The 19,856-nt window shown below is 39.8% G+C and overlaps 1 protein-coding gene across 7 annotated transcripts in view; it reads left to right on the forward strand.

The window, feature by feature from the left end:
• The window catches only part of TDP1 (tyrosyl-DNA phosphodiesterase 1), a 118,191-nt gene that overhangs the window by 42,333 nt on the left and 56,002 nt on the right, over window positions 1-19,856 (forward strand). The window contains exon 14 of one of the 7 annotated variants that reach the window (XM_050953266.1): window positions 1,719-2,822. The exons of the other annotated variants lie outside the window; for them this stretch is intronic. Within the exon in view, the coding sequence (XP_050809223.1) occupies window positions 1,719-1,788 (70 nt within the window). The 3' untranslated portion in view covers window positions 1,789-2,822. Of the gene's footprint in view, window positions 1-1,718; window positions 2,823-19,856 lie in introns of those variants that run through there. 7 annotated transcript variants of the gene reach the window in all.

Below are 19,856 nucleotides of genomic sequence, written 5' to 3' on the forward strand. Positions count from 1 at the left end.
GCAGGATTGGAAAAGCACTGGCTCCAAGGAAGACATGGGGAGTGAAGCCAGAAGGGCAGTGCGCCAAATGGAAGATCATGCCTGAGTCCCTATAGCCTGCACCAGCAGCCACATCTCTGATCACAGAACTTAGCAGTCTCCTCCCCCTCCCCTTCCCTGTGAGCTGTGGATGGAAGGCATGGGACACAGCATGAACATTGCCAGGGCCAGACTTAGGCCTATGGTCAATTTCACAGCAGCCTCCCTCTTCCGTGTCCCTATTGGGGTCCCTATGATGTCACACATAGAAGGGGCTCTTTTGAAGATAAGGAGACTTCCACTTGAAGTTTATTTGCAGCAGTTCTCTGAACCCAATTTTACTACTTCTTCTGAAGCAGGGTTGTGGGGACAAAAGGGAAAATAAATGAATAAGAAAATTAGTGCCTGGTTCCCTTGCTTACCTTCATAGAGTGCAGCATGGGAGAGGAATGCAGAAAAGACCCTGGCCTCTATTTTATAAGTCAAGATGGTTCCTTGGTATGCATCAGTCAGAATTTAACCTGATATCACTACTAAAGATAAATGTGACTATTTTCCCTGGTGGTCTGGGAATCAGCATTTCTAACTGGGGGAGATGTTTTACCTGAAAGAGTGGCCTCTTCACAGGCATTCACATCCCAGTAGGCATCATCTCAGCCCCTCCTTTGGGCATAAAAACTCAGGAGGTATCAGGGCAATAAAAATAATCTATGAACTGTCATCTGACACTTGACATGCCTGTACATGATTTCAAAAGCATTGCTACATGTGGTTCCTCTCAACCTAAAAATCACAAGGCCTGAGGTCTTGTCCCTGGGAAGGAAGGGATTAAGGGGAATTGAATTGAGATTGGTTTCATGCAAGTATATGGGGCTTTGGTGTCTGAGATCAGATGCTTATACAAATCAATTCCCCGATATTTTAGTGATAGAGGGGGAAGTTTTATGGAAAGCTGAGACTGTTCGGTCATCAAAAAAGTTGTCTTGCATCCTGACTCCTGTCAGACGCTATGGAAAAGAATAGAGGTCATATGGGAAGTTGAAGCAGTCTGTGAAATACAGCAGAAAAAAACACCTCTTTGCAAGTGGTAACTAGAGCACATGCGGGACCAGTATTGGCCCTCTGTTGCTTCAGAGTTATCTGGAGGTCTCCCAACCAGCTCTGTGTGCAGTTAGACTCCCAATTGGTGCCAGGCTGTCTCAGCTGAAGGGCTGCGGATAGCCTTGGTCAAACAAGGTCATGGCACATTGTCAGGTACCCTGTGGAGCTGTGCAGGAATTTCAGGAAGAGATTTGCCCCATTCTCAATCTCAGCAACCCATGGAAAGACATGACATGAATGGAATGAACCATAATCTACTTCAGATCAGAGCATTGCAGTCTGCTGCCTATCTTATCCTCAGAATCAGGTACAAGCAGAACAGGCCCATATATGAAACATCTAAATATGCTCCTAATGGAGGCTTGTTTTCAAAGCATTCCTACTTTACTATCAGACAATTTTTCATGTTTTGCCGATGGATTGCAGCATTTTTTTCTTTTCCCACCGATAGGCCATTATCATTTGGTCTCACGTGTGCTCCCATGATCTCTTGAGGATCGTGGTAGCAATAATATTGGCTTTAGAAAAGAAAGAAGTTCATCTCTCTCTCTCTCTCTCTCTCTCTCTCGGCAATTTTACTAATGAGGGTTTCTCTACAGAAAGCAAGCCGATGGAAAAACGCATACAGTTCCTGGAGTATCATGGATTCAGGACAGACGTGTTGTCTGATGTCAGTTATGGGCCTGGGCTGCAGATGAATACTATTAAGAACAAGGTCTCATCTCAGAAGCATGTAAACATGAGATGAAGATGGCCATAATGAAAAACAAGTGGTATCTCAAACAAAAATCCATTTCTTATTGGACTCTGTTGGGAATTCTGAACTTCTATACAAGCATGCTTTAATGATCTAGTACATATAACACCGATCCACTAATCCCCTCTGCATTTCACTCTGTCTGATCTGTTGGTAGAGATCTAGCTCCAGTTGTATATTCTCCACTCCCACAAGTGATAAATGTGGAGAATCTTGCATTTTCTTTTTTAAGGGATCTTCCTAATTCACTTCAGAAAAAGAGAACACAGCATTCACCAACTGGAAAACAGTCATTCACTGAGGTCTCAGAGCACTGTTCCCTTCGTGGATAACAGACCTCTCTGACTGTCATGACCAGAAATGTGTCTGATAGAATTTTCGTACCACAATCATCCCTGGACCAGGGAGAAATTCTCCTGTCCTGGTCAGAGCAAAGTTTTCTATCTCTATACGCAATGCCTGTCAAGTGGAGATGAACACCAAGATTTACATGGCCGACATCTGATTGGCAGAGTGGAATTTGCATCAAGAAATATTTTGCTGATCCTAAATCAATTTAGGTGGGTTAGTAATTGATCTTTTTGCACCCAGAAATGGTAAATAAAGTTACTCCTAGGTGAATTTTGCACCAAAAAGTTTTGTGCAAAATATTTTTAATTTCTGCATGTTTTATTTGTCAAAATAACTGTATAATCACGTCAGTTTCAATTATTTTGGTAATTTATTTCAAAATACCTGTTAGCAAGTATGTCTGTAATTCATACACACAAATAAATTCCCCCAGAAGTAGAGAGTTAAAGAAACCCCTACAACAACACGAGTCTTGTTTCTCTGCCCTTTCCCTCACAGAGCCCAGCAGGGGGGTCAGATACTCACACCTCTTCCTTCCCCCCAGAGCCCACTTCTGGGTCCCTCCCTGGCCCAGACAATCACATCTTCCTACCACCCAGAAGTCAGCTGCTTTCCCTCCCCACCCGCCCCTGGCGGAGACACTCACACTCTCTACCCCCCAGAGGCCAGCTGCGAAGCCATCCCCGGCCCACACAGCCGTACCCCTTACCTTCCAGTAGGGTGACCAGACAGCAAGTGTGAAAAATGGGGACAAGGGTAGGGGGTAATAGGAGTCCATATAAGAAAAAGACCCAAAAATCTGGACTGTCCCTATAAAATTGGGACATTTTGTCACCCTACCTTCCAGAGGCAAGGAAGAAACAGCCTGATGCTGGGTCCCAGGCTTGCATGGGGTGTCCTGCTCACTGCCATCTCTTTCCTTTAGGGCTTGCTGGGAACTGCAGCTGCTGGGAACCATCCAGTTTCCTCCCCTTCCCCTCTTGGCCTTGTCTTCTGTTTGCGAGCTGAGCTCTGCCAGGTCCAGGAGCCCCTAGTGGCAGCCAACATCTCTGAAGCCCATTTCTGGGTGGGAGGAGGAAATTAGGAAATTCTGCACGCACAAGATTAATTTCTGCATGGCACAGAATTCCCTCAGGAGTATAAAGTGCCCTGTGTGCCTATGTAGCAGGACCTCACATGTAAAATATTGAATGACGTCTTGCAAATATAGGCAAGGTACCTGCTATGTGTCCTCCTACCATTTCTACTGCTCCTCAGGGCATCTCAAAAGATAACCAAGAGTGTGGCAGTGACAGTGTTTATCCCTTTCTGACTCGAGGCTATGGCTGTCAATCTTGCATTGTAGTTTTGCATGACCTCGTCATTGCCTTTTTGGTGGATCAGCACAAAGAGGCTGAGACCCAGGAGCTCAGTAAACAACAGAACACGTATTTATTACTGGAGAGGGTACAGAGGCAATTCCCTTCATGCTAACTCCAAAACACTTTCTTTCCCCAGATGGGAAGCTACATCCTTTAGGGGCTGTCTGTTGATGTGCCCCAAACGCAGACCCGGCCAGCAAAGTAACTTAGTTATTGTATCTTTGGATGTCTTTATCTGACAGTTGGTCTGCTATTGCATGTCCAGTCTTCCATCCAGGACCACACATGTTTAAAAATGAATATTTGGATGAAGTGACTTTTGGGGTCCATGAGAGCAATAGGAGAAATCAACAAGTAGAACTTACTCTGCTGGCTGTCCAGTCCATAATTTAGTTACCACTTTAAACCAATTAAACATAGCTTTGAATGACTGTAGCCCCAGGAGGGCTTTATCATGTATTTGAATGTCTAAGCAAAAAGAAGTAGTCTCATCACTGGCTTACAGGGTTACCTTGGGCAATTTATTTCATCTCTCTGTGCCTCAGGTTTTCCATCTGTAAAATGGAGATAGTGATACAGTACTGACCTCTTTCAGTAAAGCAATTTGAGTTCTACAGATGAAAATCATTATATAAGAGCTGGATGATGATGCTGTTGTTCAATAAGGACTTCCTCCTTTTGAGTCTGCTTCATCAAGGAATCTATAACCCATGCTATCATGTAGCAAATGAAACAGAGCTTGTTGCCTGTAAGTAAGGACACCTAAGATGTAATCCTGGCTCTTTCACTGACTTGCTCTGTAACTTCGGGCAGATCACTTCACCTCTGTACACTTAACCTCTGTGCAATTTCTCCATCTGAATACTGGGTATACTTCCTCAGAACGGTGTTGTGAGGCTTATTCAATACACATCAAGTGCTTTGAAATCGATGGAGATACAAAAGGAGCACTTAAAGATGGTAATGTCATTGTGGAGAAACTAAATGAATTGTTTGCTTCAGTCTTCATGGCTGAGGATGTTGGGGAGATTCCCAAACATGAGCTGTCCTTTGTAGGTGACAAATCTGAGGAATTGTCACAGATTCAAGTGTCACTAGAGGACGTTTTGGAAGTAATTGATAAACTTAACAGTAACAAATCACTGGGACCAGATGGCATTCACCCAAGAGTTCTGAAAGTACTCAAATGTGAAATTGTGGAACTATTAACTATGGTTTGTAACCTGTCCTTTAAATCAGCTTCTGTACTCAGTGACTGGAAGAAAGCTAATGAACCGGTTCTGTTCAATATCTTCATCAACGATTTAGATGTTGGCACAGAAAGTTCGCTTATTAAGTTTGCGGACGATACCAAACTGGGAGGGATTGCAACTGCTTTGGAGGACAGGGTCAAAATTCAAAATGATCTGGACAAATTGGAGAAATGGTCTGAGGTAAACAGGATGAAGTTCAATAAAGATAAATGCAAAGTGCTCCACTTAGGAAGGAACAATCAGTTTCACACATACAGAATGGGAAGAGACTGTCTAGGAAGGAGTATGGCAGAAAGAGATCTAGGGGTCATAGTGGACCACAAGCTTAATATGAGTCAACAGTGTGATACTGTTGCAAAAAAAGCAATCATGATTCTGGGATGCATTAACAGGTGTGTTGTAAACAAGACACGAGAAGTCATTCTTCCGCTTTACTCTGCGCTGGTTAGGCCTCAAGTGGAGTATTGTGTCCAGTTCTGGGCACCGCATTTCAAGAAAGATGTGGAGAAATTGGAGAGGGTCCAGAGAAGAGCAACAAGAATGATTAAAGGTCTTGAGAACATGACCTATGAAGGAAGGCTGAAGGAATTGGGTTTGTTTAGTTTGGAAAAGAGAAGACTGAGAGGGGACATGATAGCAGTTTTCAGGTATCTAAAAGGGTGTCATCAGGAGGAGGGAGAAAACTTGTTCACCTTAGCCTCCAATGATAGAACAAGAAACAATGGGCTTAAACTGCAGCAAGGGAGATTTAGGTTGGACATTAGGAAAAAGTTCCTAACTGTCAGGGTAGTTAAACACTGGAATAGATTGCCTAGGGAAGTTGTGGAATCTCCATCTCTGGAGATATTTAAGAGTAGGTTAGATAAATGTCTATTAGGGATGGTCTAGACAGTATTTAGTCCTGCCATGAGGGCAGGGGACTGGACTCGATGACCTCTCGAGGTCCCTTCCAGTCCTAGAGTCTGAGTCTATGAGTAATGCCAATATTTAAAAAGGACTGTAGAGGTGATCCTGGCAATTACCGACCGGTAAGTCTAATGTCACTACTGGGCAAATTAGTTGAAACAATAGTAAAGAATAAAATTGTCAGACACATAAAAGAACATAAATTGTTGGGCAAAAGTAAACATGGTTTCTTTAAAAGGAAATCATGTCTTACTAATCTAGTAGACTTCTTTGAAGGGGTCAGCAAACAGGTGGATAAGGGGGATCCAGTGGACATAGTGTACATAGATTTCCAGAAAGCCTTTGACAAGGTCCCTCACCAAAGGCTCTTACATAAAGTAAGTTGTCATGGGATAAGAGGGAAGGTCCTTTCATGGATTAAGAACTGGTTAAAAGACAGGGAACAAAGAGTAGGAATAAATGGTCAATTTTCAGAATGCAGAGAGATAACTAGTGGTGTTCCCCAAGGGCCAGTCCTAGGACCAATCCTATTCAAATTATTCATAAATGATCTGGAGAAAGGGGTAATCAGTGAGATGGCAAAGTTTGCAGATGATACTAAACTGGCTCAAGATAGTTAAGACCAAAGCAGATTGTGAAGAACTTCAAAAAGATCTCACAAAACTAATCGATTGGGCAACAAAATGGCAAATTTAATGTGGATAAATGTAAAGTAATGCACATTGGGAAAAAACAACCCCAACTATACATACAATATGATGGGGGGATAATTTAGCTACGATTAATCAGGAAAGAGATCTTGGAGTCATTGTGGATAGTTCTCTGGAAATGTCCACGCAGCGTGCAGCAGCAGTCAAAAAACCAAACAGGATGTTGGGAATCATTCAAAACGGGATAGAGAATAAGATGGAGAATATCTTATTGCCCTTACATAAATCCATGGTACACTCACATCTTGAATGCTGTGTACAGATGTGGTCTCCTCACCTCAGAAAAGATACTGGCATTGGAAAAGGTTCAGAGAAGGGCAACTAAAATGTTTAGGAGTTTGGAACGGGTCCCATATGAGAAGAGATTAAAGAGGCAAGGACTCTTCAGCTTGGAAAAGAGGAGACTAAGGAGTATAAAATCATGAGTGGTGTCGAGAAAGTGAATAAGGAAACGTTTATTTACTTGTTCCCATAATATAAGAACTAGGGGCTAACAAATGAAATTGATGGGCAGCAGGTTTAAAACAAATAAAAGGAAGTTCTTCACACAGCGCACAGTCAATCTGTGGAACTCCTTGCCTGAGGAGGTTGTGAAGGCTAGGACTATAACAGAGTTTAAAAGAGAACTAGGAAAATTCATGGAGATTAAGTCCATTAATGGCTCTTAGCCAGGATGGGTAGGGAATGGTGTCCCTAGCCTCTGTTTGTCAGAGGGTGGAGATGGATAGCAGGAGAGAGATCACTTGATCATTATCTGTTAGTTCACTCCCTCTGGGGCACCTGGCATTGGTCACTGTCGGTAGACAGGATATTGGGCTGGATGGACCTTTGGTCTGACCCAGTATGGCCATTCTTATCTTCTCAGATAGAAAACACATTATTAGTGCAAAATATTTTTTAAAAAAGTACAGTGCTAGGATTTCATTTCAGGATCGAGTAGGAATAGAAGCTGGGATATAGGAGTGTTTTTCTGAACATTGCTAACTCTGGTAATTGGTAAGCAAGGTAAGTTATGAGAAATGTGTGTGTGAGAAAGTAACAAAACACTATCATTTACAAGCATGCATGTGGTGGAACTGTTATGGTTGCCTAGCAATCAGCAGGATATATATTGTGGAACCAAAGAAATGTGACTGAGCAAAAACTTTAATATAGGTTTCAGATGGGTGAGAGAGGTGCATTATCTACCTTAGGTGTTCAGACTCCTGTTGAAGTGCTTTTGTAAAGGGAAAAAGGAATTAAATGAGTTATGGCAGCACTGTTGTGTATCTAATTTTAATTAAGCATCTGGTTTTTTAAATTGCGAATATGTCTAGTTATAGACAAATTTCACAAGCTGTGTGTGGGCATCAGCTGTGCCCCTGGGTACTATATAGACTGCAGAACAATGTATGAAAATTATTAAATACTGTAATGGAGTTCTCTAGTGCTACTTAAATTAGCCAGATCGGAGGTTCTTACAAGTCTAAATCTAGATTTTTTTTTTCTAATTGAAAATTGCTTGATACTGAACAGAAAAAACTGAATTGTATGTGTTTCCCTGTCTTGAGATGTTCCCTTTAGGTAATAAGATCCCCTGTTGAAATACTGTTTTATTCTTTCTTAAAGCAGCAGTTGGCAAATAACAAGAGGAATGTAAGTCTCTTAGCAAAACAGTTGCCATAGCACAGCATGAAGGAAAAATGCAATGTTGAGTCCTAAACTATAACAGTAGTCTTACTAGTATCTCATTGTTGGGAAGCTTTTCCTGATATTTAGCCTAAAATGTCCTATTTGCAATTTCTTCTGAAGATTTCTAGTAATACACCCATGTACAATGCTAAATAATATGTCTCCCTGTGGGGAGTATTATCTCTTCAAATAGTTGTAGAATTCATCTTAGCCTTTGCAGACCCCAGATCAGGACCTTGTTTGTTCTGTGATTCTGTGCTGCAGTATGTGCTATGGAATTCACCCCATACCACAGTTGTGTGTCCGAATATAAGCTTTAATTTAAAATAAATGTTGCTAAATATTGTTGTAAAGAATCTTGAGAATGTGAATCAAGCATAAATCATTACAGGAATATATGTGGATCTATACCCCCACTGCATTTTGGGAATCCCATTGCTGCAAAACCATCCACTATGTCCTGCACATTGCCCAGAGTCACAGTTCTTTGAAACAGGATGCAATTAATAGCTCTGCACACTTGCATAACAGTGGATTTCCCAGCTCCAAATTGATTTCCGACTGATCGGTAGCAATCTGGTCTTGCAAGCTTCCACACAGTGATCACTCCTCACTTCTCCGCTGTCAGTGCAACTATCATTTTGGTGTCGCTGTGCCGGAGGGCTAGGGCAGGCTGTGCTCAGACATCCAGGAATGTGGCCTTGCGTAGCGAAGTTCTGCAGCCACTGCTTGTCATCCCATACCTGCGTAACAATACAATCCCACCACTCACTGCTTGTTTCTTGGGCCCAGAACCAGCTCTCCACCATCTGCAACTGTTCCGTGAATGCCAACAACCACCTTGAACTGTTTCTATGGCCCACAGTAAGCTAGTCTCCAAAGAATCATCCTCTTCCCTGCAGCTTCTCTGTTGGATCTGCAAGTACTGCAGGATCAGCATGCAATGCCCACAACACTCATCACAATAATGCAGAGTTGTGCAGGATTCATGCTTCTCAGATGGCGGACACACGGTTTTGTGGGGCTTATGAAAAGAGGTGAAAAAAATTATGGGATGAAGAAAATGCATCATGTGATATTGAAACTGTGTTCCTAGTCACCTCTGCTTTACTCATTTGCCCCCATTAGGCATTGCAAATACTTCCCAAAACAGGTTCTTTTGTTGCAAACGATGGTGTTTAAAATAACACTTTATGCTTTGTGTAAAACTGGAACTGTCCTCTTTTTGAAATTGTATTCTTTTAATTGACGGAGTACTCTTCAGGAAAAGAAACTGCTGAGCAGAAGGCAAAAATCTCTGATCCCTAATGTCTGTAACCCAGCTTGTTTTCCTTAGTCTCCTGTCTATAAATAGGGCAGTGCTGCTACCATGTGTTTCTAATGCATCTTGTTTGAAGATAAATGCATCATTGGAGAATTTGCACTGTGGTTTGACATAGCGAATCAAAAGGATTTAATTCAGTTCCTGAAAACCTATAAAAAAAATATAAACACAAACCCTCTGCCTTTGGGGCATGTAGTAACCCGACTGCTTTGGATCAGGGAGACGTTTATTTAAGGACATTGAGGATTGGCACGGAAAGGTTGCACTCAGTCCAGGCCCCATTGTGTTGAGTGCAATACAGTGTGTGAGAGCATACAGTCCCTGACCTGAAGAGCTTAATCTTGATTGATAAAAGATGCAACAAGTGCATATGATAAACATTAGGGAAGAGTCCCAGGGAGAATGAAAGTAACAGAAAGGTCAAACTAGATAACACAACTTGATAGTTTAAGGATAAATAAATGTTAGTAGTGTTCCCCATCTGCCATGCTACCTAGCCTTCTTTGATAGGCTGATTTCTTGTATGCATCACAGCAGAAGTGAGTATTGAGGAAGAATGCTATAGAATTAAGTGAAACAATAAATAAAGTGGGGAAAAACCTTTCAGTACAGCTGCTTGCAAATATTTTTACCAAGATAAAATTGTACATGGTGTTTTTATGGGACTGTAGGAGTGATAGTAAGGAGTTGGACCCATTTAAAATGCGTAATTAAGTATTCATGAGAGACCGTGCTAGCAAGTTTATTTAAATCTTTCACAAAATACTAACTGGTAACTACAGTACCTGATGTTTTATTTCAAACATTTATGGTTATTGAATAATCTGCAGCAATTATGCCAAGTTACCTCATTATAAATTACAAATAACTGTGCACTAGACCTGTGAATTAATGTGAAAATATGGATTAAAAGTTCTATATAATTGTTGGTACTGAGTGCTAGAACTGTGTGTTCTGCCTTTCCCATTCCTGGTTGGCATAATAACCTCAGAGGATGAAATTGCAAGTCATTCAGCTAAGTTAGTGACAGTACTGCTAGCCAGTTAAGTCAGTCCTGTGACCTTAAATTTGCAAGATTGCTACTTAGAGTCCTTTGTGAAGCTTAAAGAGACCAGGTCAACTTAGGGCTTTTTATTTTTACTTTTATTTTTATTTTTATTAATTTCCAGAAGTCTCAGTTTATGGTGTCACTCTTAAATACTATGTCTGTGCTGTTTTGTTATTTATAAGTGCTTTTCTGCTCTCATGACAATACTTAAAGGGTTTTTCAACAAAATAGAAATCTACTATTTGGGGAAATAGTGAAACTGACTATATACAGACAGCTGTGAAGTGCACATAAACTGAAAAAAGAGATGATTTGTTACTAACTTTAAGTTCCAATAAATGTGTGTGTTACTTCTGTTATAGGGAAAGCTGGTCATGACCCCTGTATTTATAAAATGCTTCCTCATACTTTCCATTATAAAAGATTCTTGCAATTTCTTTTTTTTGAAAGAAGCTCCAACGTTTCTGCTGTTTTGTTGGCAGACCTTTGAGATTTAGCAGGGTCAGAATCCTGGGGTGAGAGATGCACTTTTGGCTTGTCCCATAAGATTCCATTCAACTTTTGCTGAGGGCTTGTCTACATCAGAAAGTTGCAGCGCTGGTGAGGGAGTTACAGCGCTGCAACTTAGGAGGTGTACACATCTGCAGGGCACCACCAGTGCTGCAACTCCCTGTTTGCAGCGCTGGCCGTACTCCCGTTTTGTCTCGGGTGTAGAGGATCCAGCGCTGGTGATCCAGCGCTGGTAATCAAGTATAGACACTTACCAGCGCTTTTCTTGACCTCTGTGGAATAAGCAGGTATCCCAGCATACCTGAGGAAGCCTCTGGTAATCAAGCTGGTCTCCTTCCCCGTCTTGCTCTCGCGTTCCCCGAACCCCGAGCAAGCAGGTCTCCTTCCCTGCGGTTTGCTCTCGCGTTCCCCGAACCCCCGAGCAAGCAGGTCTCCTTCCCTGCGGTTTGCAGGGTGGTTCGGGGAACGCGAGAGCAAACCGCGGCGAAGCTGGTCTCCTTTCCCGGTTTGCTCTCGCGTTCCCCGAACCCCCGAGCAAGCAGGTCTCCTTCCCTGCGGTTTGCAGGGTGGTTCGGGGAACGCGAGAGCAAACCGCGGCGAAGCTGGTCTCCTTTCCCGGTTTGCTCTCTCGTTCCCCGAACCCCCGAACAAGCAGGTCTCCTTCCCTGAGGTTTGCTGGGTGGTTCGGGGAATGCGAGAGCAAACCGCGGCGAAGCTGGTCTCCTTTCCCGGTTTGCTCTCGCGTTCCCCGAACCCCCCTTGAAGCCGCCCAACAGCGCTGCAGTGTGGCCACATCTAACACCACTTGCAGCGCTGGTTGCTGTAAGTGTGGCCACTCTGCAGCGCTGGCCCTATACAGCTGTACTAATACAGCTGTAACAACCAGCGCTGCAAAATTTTAGATGTAGACATGGCCTGAGTTGTAAACAGTTTAAAATGGCGGTTTCTGTTCTTTCACATGTGATCTTCAGGGACGTGTTGGCAGCATGCCAAAATAACACTAATGTTCCAAAGAACTGGGCATCTCTCTCCAAACCATTCTCTTCCCCCCCCACCCCCCACAATCCAGCTCATGACCCCAGGTACCACCATCCCATCTCCAGGGAGACAACACATTTTGCTTTAATTTTGACCTCATTGTAAGGAGGGGGCGGGGAGTGATCACTGAACTGGAAGTTGGTGTTTACCTAGGGGCCAGTGGTTATGACCTAATTTACATTCAGTATAGGTGAACAGAGGCAGTCCTAACCAGATATAGTTATGTGGTGTTTTCCAAAACTGAGTGAAATTGATGATTTTGTTTTTTGTTTAATTATTTTTCCTTCTAATGTAAATTGTGTGTTCTTTAAGAAGTCATCAGATGGTCAAAAAGCCATGCTTCCACATTCAACAAAGAGAAATGCTTTTGGTCAAGATATGTTTATGAGAGGAACGCCACAATTAGAAATAATTTAAACAAATATATAACATGGGAGGGGAAGAGGGAGTAGAGAGCATCAGTATAAACAGAAAGTTACAAAGTATAGAAAATTAATAAAGGAAGCTAAAGACATTAGGGAAGAATCCATGTCTGGTAGGACTAAGGTCAGTAAGGAGTTCTTTAAGTATGTCTGGAACAAAAGAAATACTAACAGTGGTATAGGCTAATTACTAGATGGAGATGGTTAAATTATTAATGAGGCAGAAAAGGTAGAAATGTTGAATAAAATTTCTGATTTTTAGATAGAAATAAGCAGGCTTGTGTATTCATATCACATGAGGTTGATTGATTAATTTCCAGTACATGAGTAACAGGAGGATGTTAAACAACATCTACTAAGGAACAGTTCTAACTCAACAGAACCTCATAATTGACACCCAAGAATCTTAGAAGATGTCTGAGGAAAATATCTGGCTCACTAATGTTAATTTTTAATAAATCGTGGGGTAGTGGGGAAAATCCAGAAGACTGGAAGTACACTAGTGTTGTGCCAGTGTTTAAAAAGAGCAAGCAGGATGAACAAGATTAACCTGACATCAATCCCAGGCAAAAGAATGGTAAAGTTGATACCAGATTGGGTCAGTAAAGAATGAAAGGATGAGAATATGCCAGTCAATATGGTTTTATGGAAAACAGCTCTCATCAAACAAACCTGCTTTCATTCTCTGAAGAGATTACAAGTTTGTTTGATAAACTTAACTGCTTAGGTGTAATATACTTAGATCTTTGACTTAGTACTGCATGCGGTGTTGTTATAGCCGTGTTGGTCCCAGGATATTAGAGAGACAAGATGGGTCTTGTATTTAGCTGTGTCACTCTTAGTACCTTTCCCAGACCTGAAGAACAACTCTGTGTCGCTTGAAAGTTAGTCTCTCACCAACGGAAGTTGGTCCAATAAACAATATTATCTCACCCATCTTGTTTCTCTTATTACTTCATATGACATTCAGATTAAAAACCATTATACAGTATCAATGAAGCACACGTTAAATGGATTAAGAAAATTGTAACTGACACGTCTCGAGTAGTTGTCAATGGGGGAATCATCAAATATGGGTGTTAATAGTGCTGAGTACTATAGGGCTTGTTAATTTGGCAAAGAAAGGCCAATGACTGGAAGTTAAAGGCTGATAAATGGGAAATGAGATGCAAAGTTTTAACAATGAGGTGATTACTCATTGCAACAAACTATGTAATGAAGTGATGGACTCTCCAATTCTTGAGGTCTTCAGAGGGATTCCTTTCTGTAAGATATGCTTAGTCAAATACAAATTATTGGGCTAAATGTAGGAGTAGAGGGGTGTAATTCTGTGGCCTGTGATGTACAAAAGGGCAGACCAAATGATCTAATGGTCCCTTCTGGTGTTAAAATCTGAGTCTGAAACACAGGGGGCAGAAGCTTCCCAAATTTCCTGGAGGTTGAGGAATGGAGAGAGTTGGGCTACACTACTCCCAGACCAGTATGACCACTGTACATAATAAAACTTATTTTTTACCTTTTTCTGTTTTAAAACAAACAAAAGTCCCTAGGAAATTACATACCAACAAACTCCTGTAGCAGCATGTTGTGGTTACAAAGTCCAGCAGTCAAAAGTTAGAAAATGCCAGATTTATAGTTGCCCATGCAACTTTACTTTTGCCCCCTTGTTTTTATGTATTATGATAAAAAATTAATAACATGATTACATTGTAATATTTTCCTCATTTCACTGGGAGACAGAGTTAAGGTCATTTCTTAAGTTTTACTTCTTGCTTTTAACAATTTAATAGTGTTTTAATAGTTTCTATTTGAATACGCTCTGTAGCAATAAACTTTCAGACAGAGGCGCTATAGTAATAATAGTAAATGTGATTTTTTTTTTGTTTCTGTTCATTCAAATGTTAGATTATTATTTGACATTATATTGTGAATAGAACATACATCTGTGTGGACTACAGAACCAGGACATTTATCTGTTTCTTTGCTCTAGATTTTTGTCCATTTGCCACTGTTTTAAAACATTTGATATAAATCTTTCCTTACGGTCTCTCTTTGTGAGTGCTTTGGTCCTAGAAAAAGGTTTGCTCAGGACTAGCATTTAATAGCTTATAATGATGAATGGAGGATGTTCATATCTCTCATTGCTGTTGTTTGCGTTAATATGGCTATGGATTTGAACTGTCTACACTACTTAAAAGCACCACTGCCGGGAAAGGCTGTGAAAATGAAATCTTAAATTCTGCAAAAATTTAATTAGACATAAGAGCTGGAATAATTTTATGCCACTTGGGGTATTAAGACACATACAACTGGTTGTAGCTCCAGTAGGTACAGGAGCAGTAAATGTTACATTAGTAATACTTGGTGATTATAAAGCTTCTTTTATCCAAGGATTTTAACACACCACAAATTTTAATCCTTAGAACATCCTTGTAGTGGTATTCTCATTTTACCAATGGGTAAATTAAGGCAGAGAGTGAGATTTACCTGAGGTCATGCCATGACTATGGCAGATCTGATTTCCTGACACCATGTCCCATACTCTAACCCAGGGGTAGGCAACCTATGGCACGCATGCCAAAGGCAGCATGTGAGCTGATTTTCAGTGGCACTCACACTGTCTGGGTCCTGGCCACCAGTCTGGGGGGCTCTGCATTTTAATTTAATTTAAAATGATGCTTCTTAAGCATGTAAAAAACCTCATTTACTTTACATACAATAGTTTAGTTATTTATTATAGACTTGTAGAAAGAGACGGTCTGAAAACGTTAAAATGTATTACTGGCACGTGAAATCTTAAATCAGAATGAATAAATGAAGACTCGGCACACCACTTCTGAAAGGTTGCCAACCCCTGCTCTAACCCGTAGCCAACACAGCTTTATAATTAGATTGAAGGTTTAGTCACACAAGCAAACAAAAGTGCAAATCTCCAATTCTTATTTGCCTCCAGTTGTATCCACGGTTGCAGTTTTCCATCTTTAAAAATATATAAACCCTGATGTTTCCCCTACCCCCTAGAATTTCTTCCCTGCTGCTTTTTATTCCAGATCTTCACCTACTGCTCTGAAACTGCCAGCAAGCTACTGCTTTACAGGAACACTTGCGTTCAGCAGAAGCAGTAAAGCAGCAGCTGGTTGGAACTGTCTTATTTAAAAAAATAAACAACATTTCTTTACTGGAGTGACATCCATGTGACTTCTACTTTCACTGTATTTACCCGAAGTCTTGTGGCTTTTAATTTCTCATTTTTTTAATTAGAAACAAACAACTACTGTTGATTGGTATAAAGATGTAATGAGGGAAAAGATTTTTGAGCTATAAATTAGCCTGTGTTACAGGGTACTCTTTTTTTTTTTTTTTTTTTTTTTTTTTTTTTTTTGGTATGTCAAATACAGAAGGTAGAGTCAGCTTTTGAACTCTTTTGGACTAGAAGGTATAGAAACAATCTCAAATACGAACTCGCAGATGGGAGTATCTTCCTCTTTAATGCCTCTTTCAGATTTCTGGTCATGATGCTCCTTTTATTTTTTCTGTGACTATTGTTAAATTTGGAAAGCAAAATAATAGATCATTAGAGTCCTTTGCCCTTGAAGAGCAATAGATAGCAAAGCTTCTGGTCCAACCAACCCCCAGAGAATGTATCCAGTTAAAGAAACTGATTCTAAAACTCGAGAAATTCATTTGTGTATATATGAGTGTGTAGCTTTTCTGGTCATCCTCATCAAAGGGGGCAAAGGATTTTCCAATTCTACCACAGGATACACTTCTATGCATCCTTCCCCGATGTCATCCATGCTTCCAAATCTATGTTTGTGTGAGGCAGCATTCAGTTCAGTCTTTTTTACAGTGGCTAATCAGTAGGGTTGATATTCAGTCCTGGTTTATGAGAGTGCATGTTCATTGGAGACGGGGGGTAGGATTTTCAGAAGCACTCAGCATTGCCCTAATTCTGTTCCCTTTGGTTTCAGAGAAGACTCTCATTGACACTGATAAGAATGGAGTTAAACCAATTCTGAGCAAATCTAAACCAGTTTGGTTTATTTGTTTATACTAATAAATCTCTGGCTGAGCAGTTTAGGATAATTCTGGGATCATATTTAATTGGATGCTGTCTATGAATTTTCTTAAATTGGCAAATTTCGAAAGAGTTAGCTTTCCAATATGTCAGTAGTTTAAAAATATTGTCTTGGTATGAAAAAATTTTCAGTGCTGCTAACTTTTGAGATTTTATTGTGAGTCTTAAATTGTTTTCCTTCTCACCTTAAAAGCTGGAGTCTAGGGATTTGATAGTGTTAGCTTTTGGTGTGGTTGTACGTGTGTGGGAAGAGGTAGGAGGTATTTTTAAAAGAAGTTTTTAGCCCTCATGGTTGTGGAGAAAACTTGAAAACATTACCGTAGTGTATTCTAAAGACTCCGAAAACAAAAACAACCTAAAATCTGTTTAAAATATCTGATGATTTTTCAGCCAATCCAATGATTTTGGGGGGGCGGGGGCATGACTTATTTTTGGCTTGCTAGCTTTGGCAGTGCTACATATTATATTATAAGAATTTTTCTGCTATCAATAAAATCGATCACTTAACCCCTTAACTATTGCCTTGAGATTATTTTTCTTTTAAAAAAAAAAAAGATACATAGGAGCAAACTTGCAACCTCAGAAATGCAGTGTGAGCTTTGACTATTCTCTTATGCAACAGGCCCCTGGAAAGAGTAGAAAAAAGAATAGACTGATTTTGGAAATGTCTTATTTAATTGTAGCTTTCATTTAACTTTTGCCTCCTTTGGAGGAGAAACAATAGCTAGGCTTGGAATAATTAGATTTTATTGGTAAATGGTGAATGTCAATTTCACTGTGCATGCACAAATCCACAGAAAAGTCCACTGATGATCAAAATTTACAAACACATGTTAAGTAAGAAAAATACTGCTTGAGAACTTACTAGTTTGATTTATTGATTTGCTTTATATATTTTGTAGGGCTGTCCATTAATCACAGTTAACTTACGCAATTAACTCAAAGAAATTAATCAGATTAAAAAATAAATTGCAATTAATCGGAGTTTTAATTGCACTGCTAAACAATAGAATACCAACTGAAATTTATTAAATATTTTTGGACGTTTTCTACATTTTCAAATATGCTGATTTCATTTACAACACAGAATACAAAGTATACAGTGCTCACTTTATATTATTTTTATTACAAATATTTGCACTGTAAAAATGATTTTTAAAAAAAAGTATTTTTCAATTCAGCTCCTAAAAGTACTGTAGTACAATCTCTTTATCGTGAAATTGCAACTTACAAATGTAGGGTTTTTTTGTTACATAACTGCACTCAAAAACAAAGTAAAACTTTAGAGCTGACAAGTACACTCAGTCCTACTTCTTGTTCAGCCAATCACTAAGAAAAACAAATTGGTTTACATTTACAGGAGGTAAGTAATGCTGCCCGCTTTTTATTTATAGTGTCACCTGAAAGTGAGAACAGATGTTCACATGGCACTTTTGTAGCATTGCAAGGTATTTACATACCAGATATGCTAAACATTTGTATGCCCCTTCATGCTTTGGCCACCATTCCTGAGGACATGCTTCTATGCTGATGACGCTCGTTAAAAAAATAATGCATTAATTGAATTTGTGACTGAACTCCTTGGGGGAGAATTATGTCGTCTTCTCTGTTTTACCCACATTCTGCTATATATTTCATGTTATAGCAGTCTCGGATGATGACCCAGCACATGTTCATTTTAAGAACACTTTCATGGCAGACTTGGCAAAATGCAAAGAGGGTACCAATGTGAGATTTCTAAGGATAGTTACGGTATTCGACCCAAGGTTTAAGAATCTGAAGCACCTTCCAAAATCTCAGAGCGATAAGGTGTGGTGCATGTTTTCAGAAGTCTTAAAAGAGCAACATTCCAATGAGGAAACTACAGAACCCGAACCACCAAAAAGGACAATCAGCCTTCTGCTGGTGACATCTTACTCACATGATGCAAATGAACATGCATCTGGCCACACTGCTTTAGATCATTATCGAGCAGAACTCACCATCAGCATGGACACGTCCTCTGGAATGATAGTTGACGCATGAAGGGACATACGAACCTTTACTGCATCCCGCATGTAAATATCTAGCGATGCCGGCTACAACAGCACCATGCGAACACCTGTTCTCACTTTCAGGTGACATTGTAAATAAGAAGCGGGCAGCATTATCTCCTGCAAATGTAAACAAACTTGTTTGTCTTAGTGACTGGCTGAACAAGAAGTAGGACTGAGTAGACTTGTCAGCTTTAAAGTTTTACACTATTGTTTTTGAGTGCAGTTACTTTTTGTACATAATTCTACATTTGTAAGTTCAACTTTCATGATAAAGAGATTGCATTACTGTACTTAGGTGAATTGAAAAATACTATTTTTTTTACAGTGTAAATATTTATAATAAAAATAAATATAAAGTGAGCACTGTACACTTTGTTTCTGTGTTGTAATTAAAATTAATATTTGAAAATGTAGAAAATATCCAAAAATATTTAAATAAATGGTATTCTGTTATTTAACGGTGAGATTAATGGTGATTAATTGCGATTTAATTTTTTTGGTACCTTGACAGCCCCAGTAGTTTGATGTGATGTTGACAATTTTTGTCTTAATGGTGATAAATCTTTAACTTCTTGAATCTCAGCATCCACTGTCGTTAAAAAATTGTCAGGCCTCTCCCCATAATTTCCTGCAACAGTGAAAATTGAGATAAAAATTGAAAAAATGCATGACCTTATGGGTTTTAAGCAATTGTGAATATTTAAATAATCTTTAAAAATTCTTAAAATAAATTAGTATTATCCATCAAAATTATTAGAAAAAAAATTCTTCCACACTTAACTGTAGTAAGTGTCATTTTGTACATAAGGAAAGCACATAGTTGTTGAGCGTAGCTTTTTTTTTTTTTTTTTAATTTAAGAAAATTTTGTGTTTTGCTACACACAGGGTAGTCATCCCAGAGACTGGATCAATTAAGATAAGGTAGAAAGTAGTTTTATGAATAAAAGTAAGTAAGTTGAAAGGAGCACATTAGGGTAACATAAATAAGAAGTTGTGATGTTATTCTGTACCATGATTAAAGTCTTTGGGAATATTAATGTGTCAAGTAGATGAAATCTGTATTTGTTTCGTTTGAAGAGTGTATCTCTGCAGCGCATTGGGCTGTATACATGCTGAGTTGCTAATAGCTAGTCATGTCCAAATATTGTCATTTATGATTTCATTGCTTGGAGTTTAATATTCCAGGCCCTAAGCCCCCACACAAATGTATTTCTGGTGCTTTGTGTGTGTGAGGGGGGGTGTATTGGGGGAGAGGGTATTCATATTTGTTCA

This window comes from Gopherus flavomarginatus, chromosome 5, assembly GCF_025201925.1.
Source record: "Gopherus flavomarginatus isolate rGopFla2 chromosome 5, rGopFla2.mat.asm, whole genome shotgun sequence".
NCBI classification, from domain to species: domain Eukaryota; kingdom Metazoa; phylum Chordata; order Testudines; family Testudinidae; genus Gopherus; species Gopherus flavomarginatus.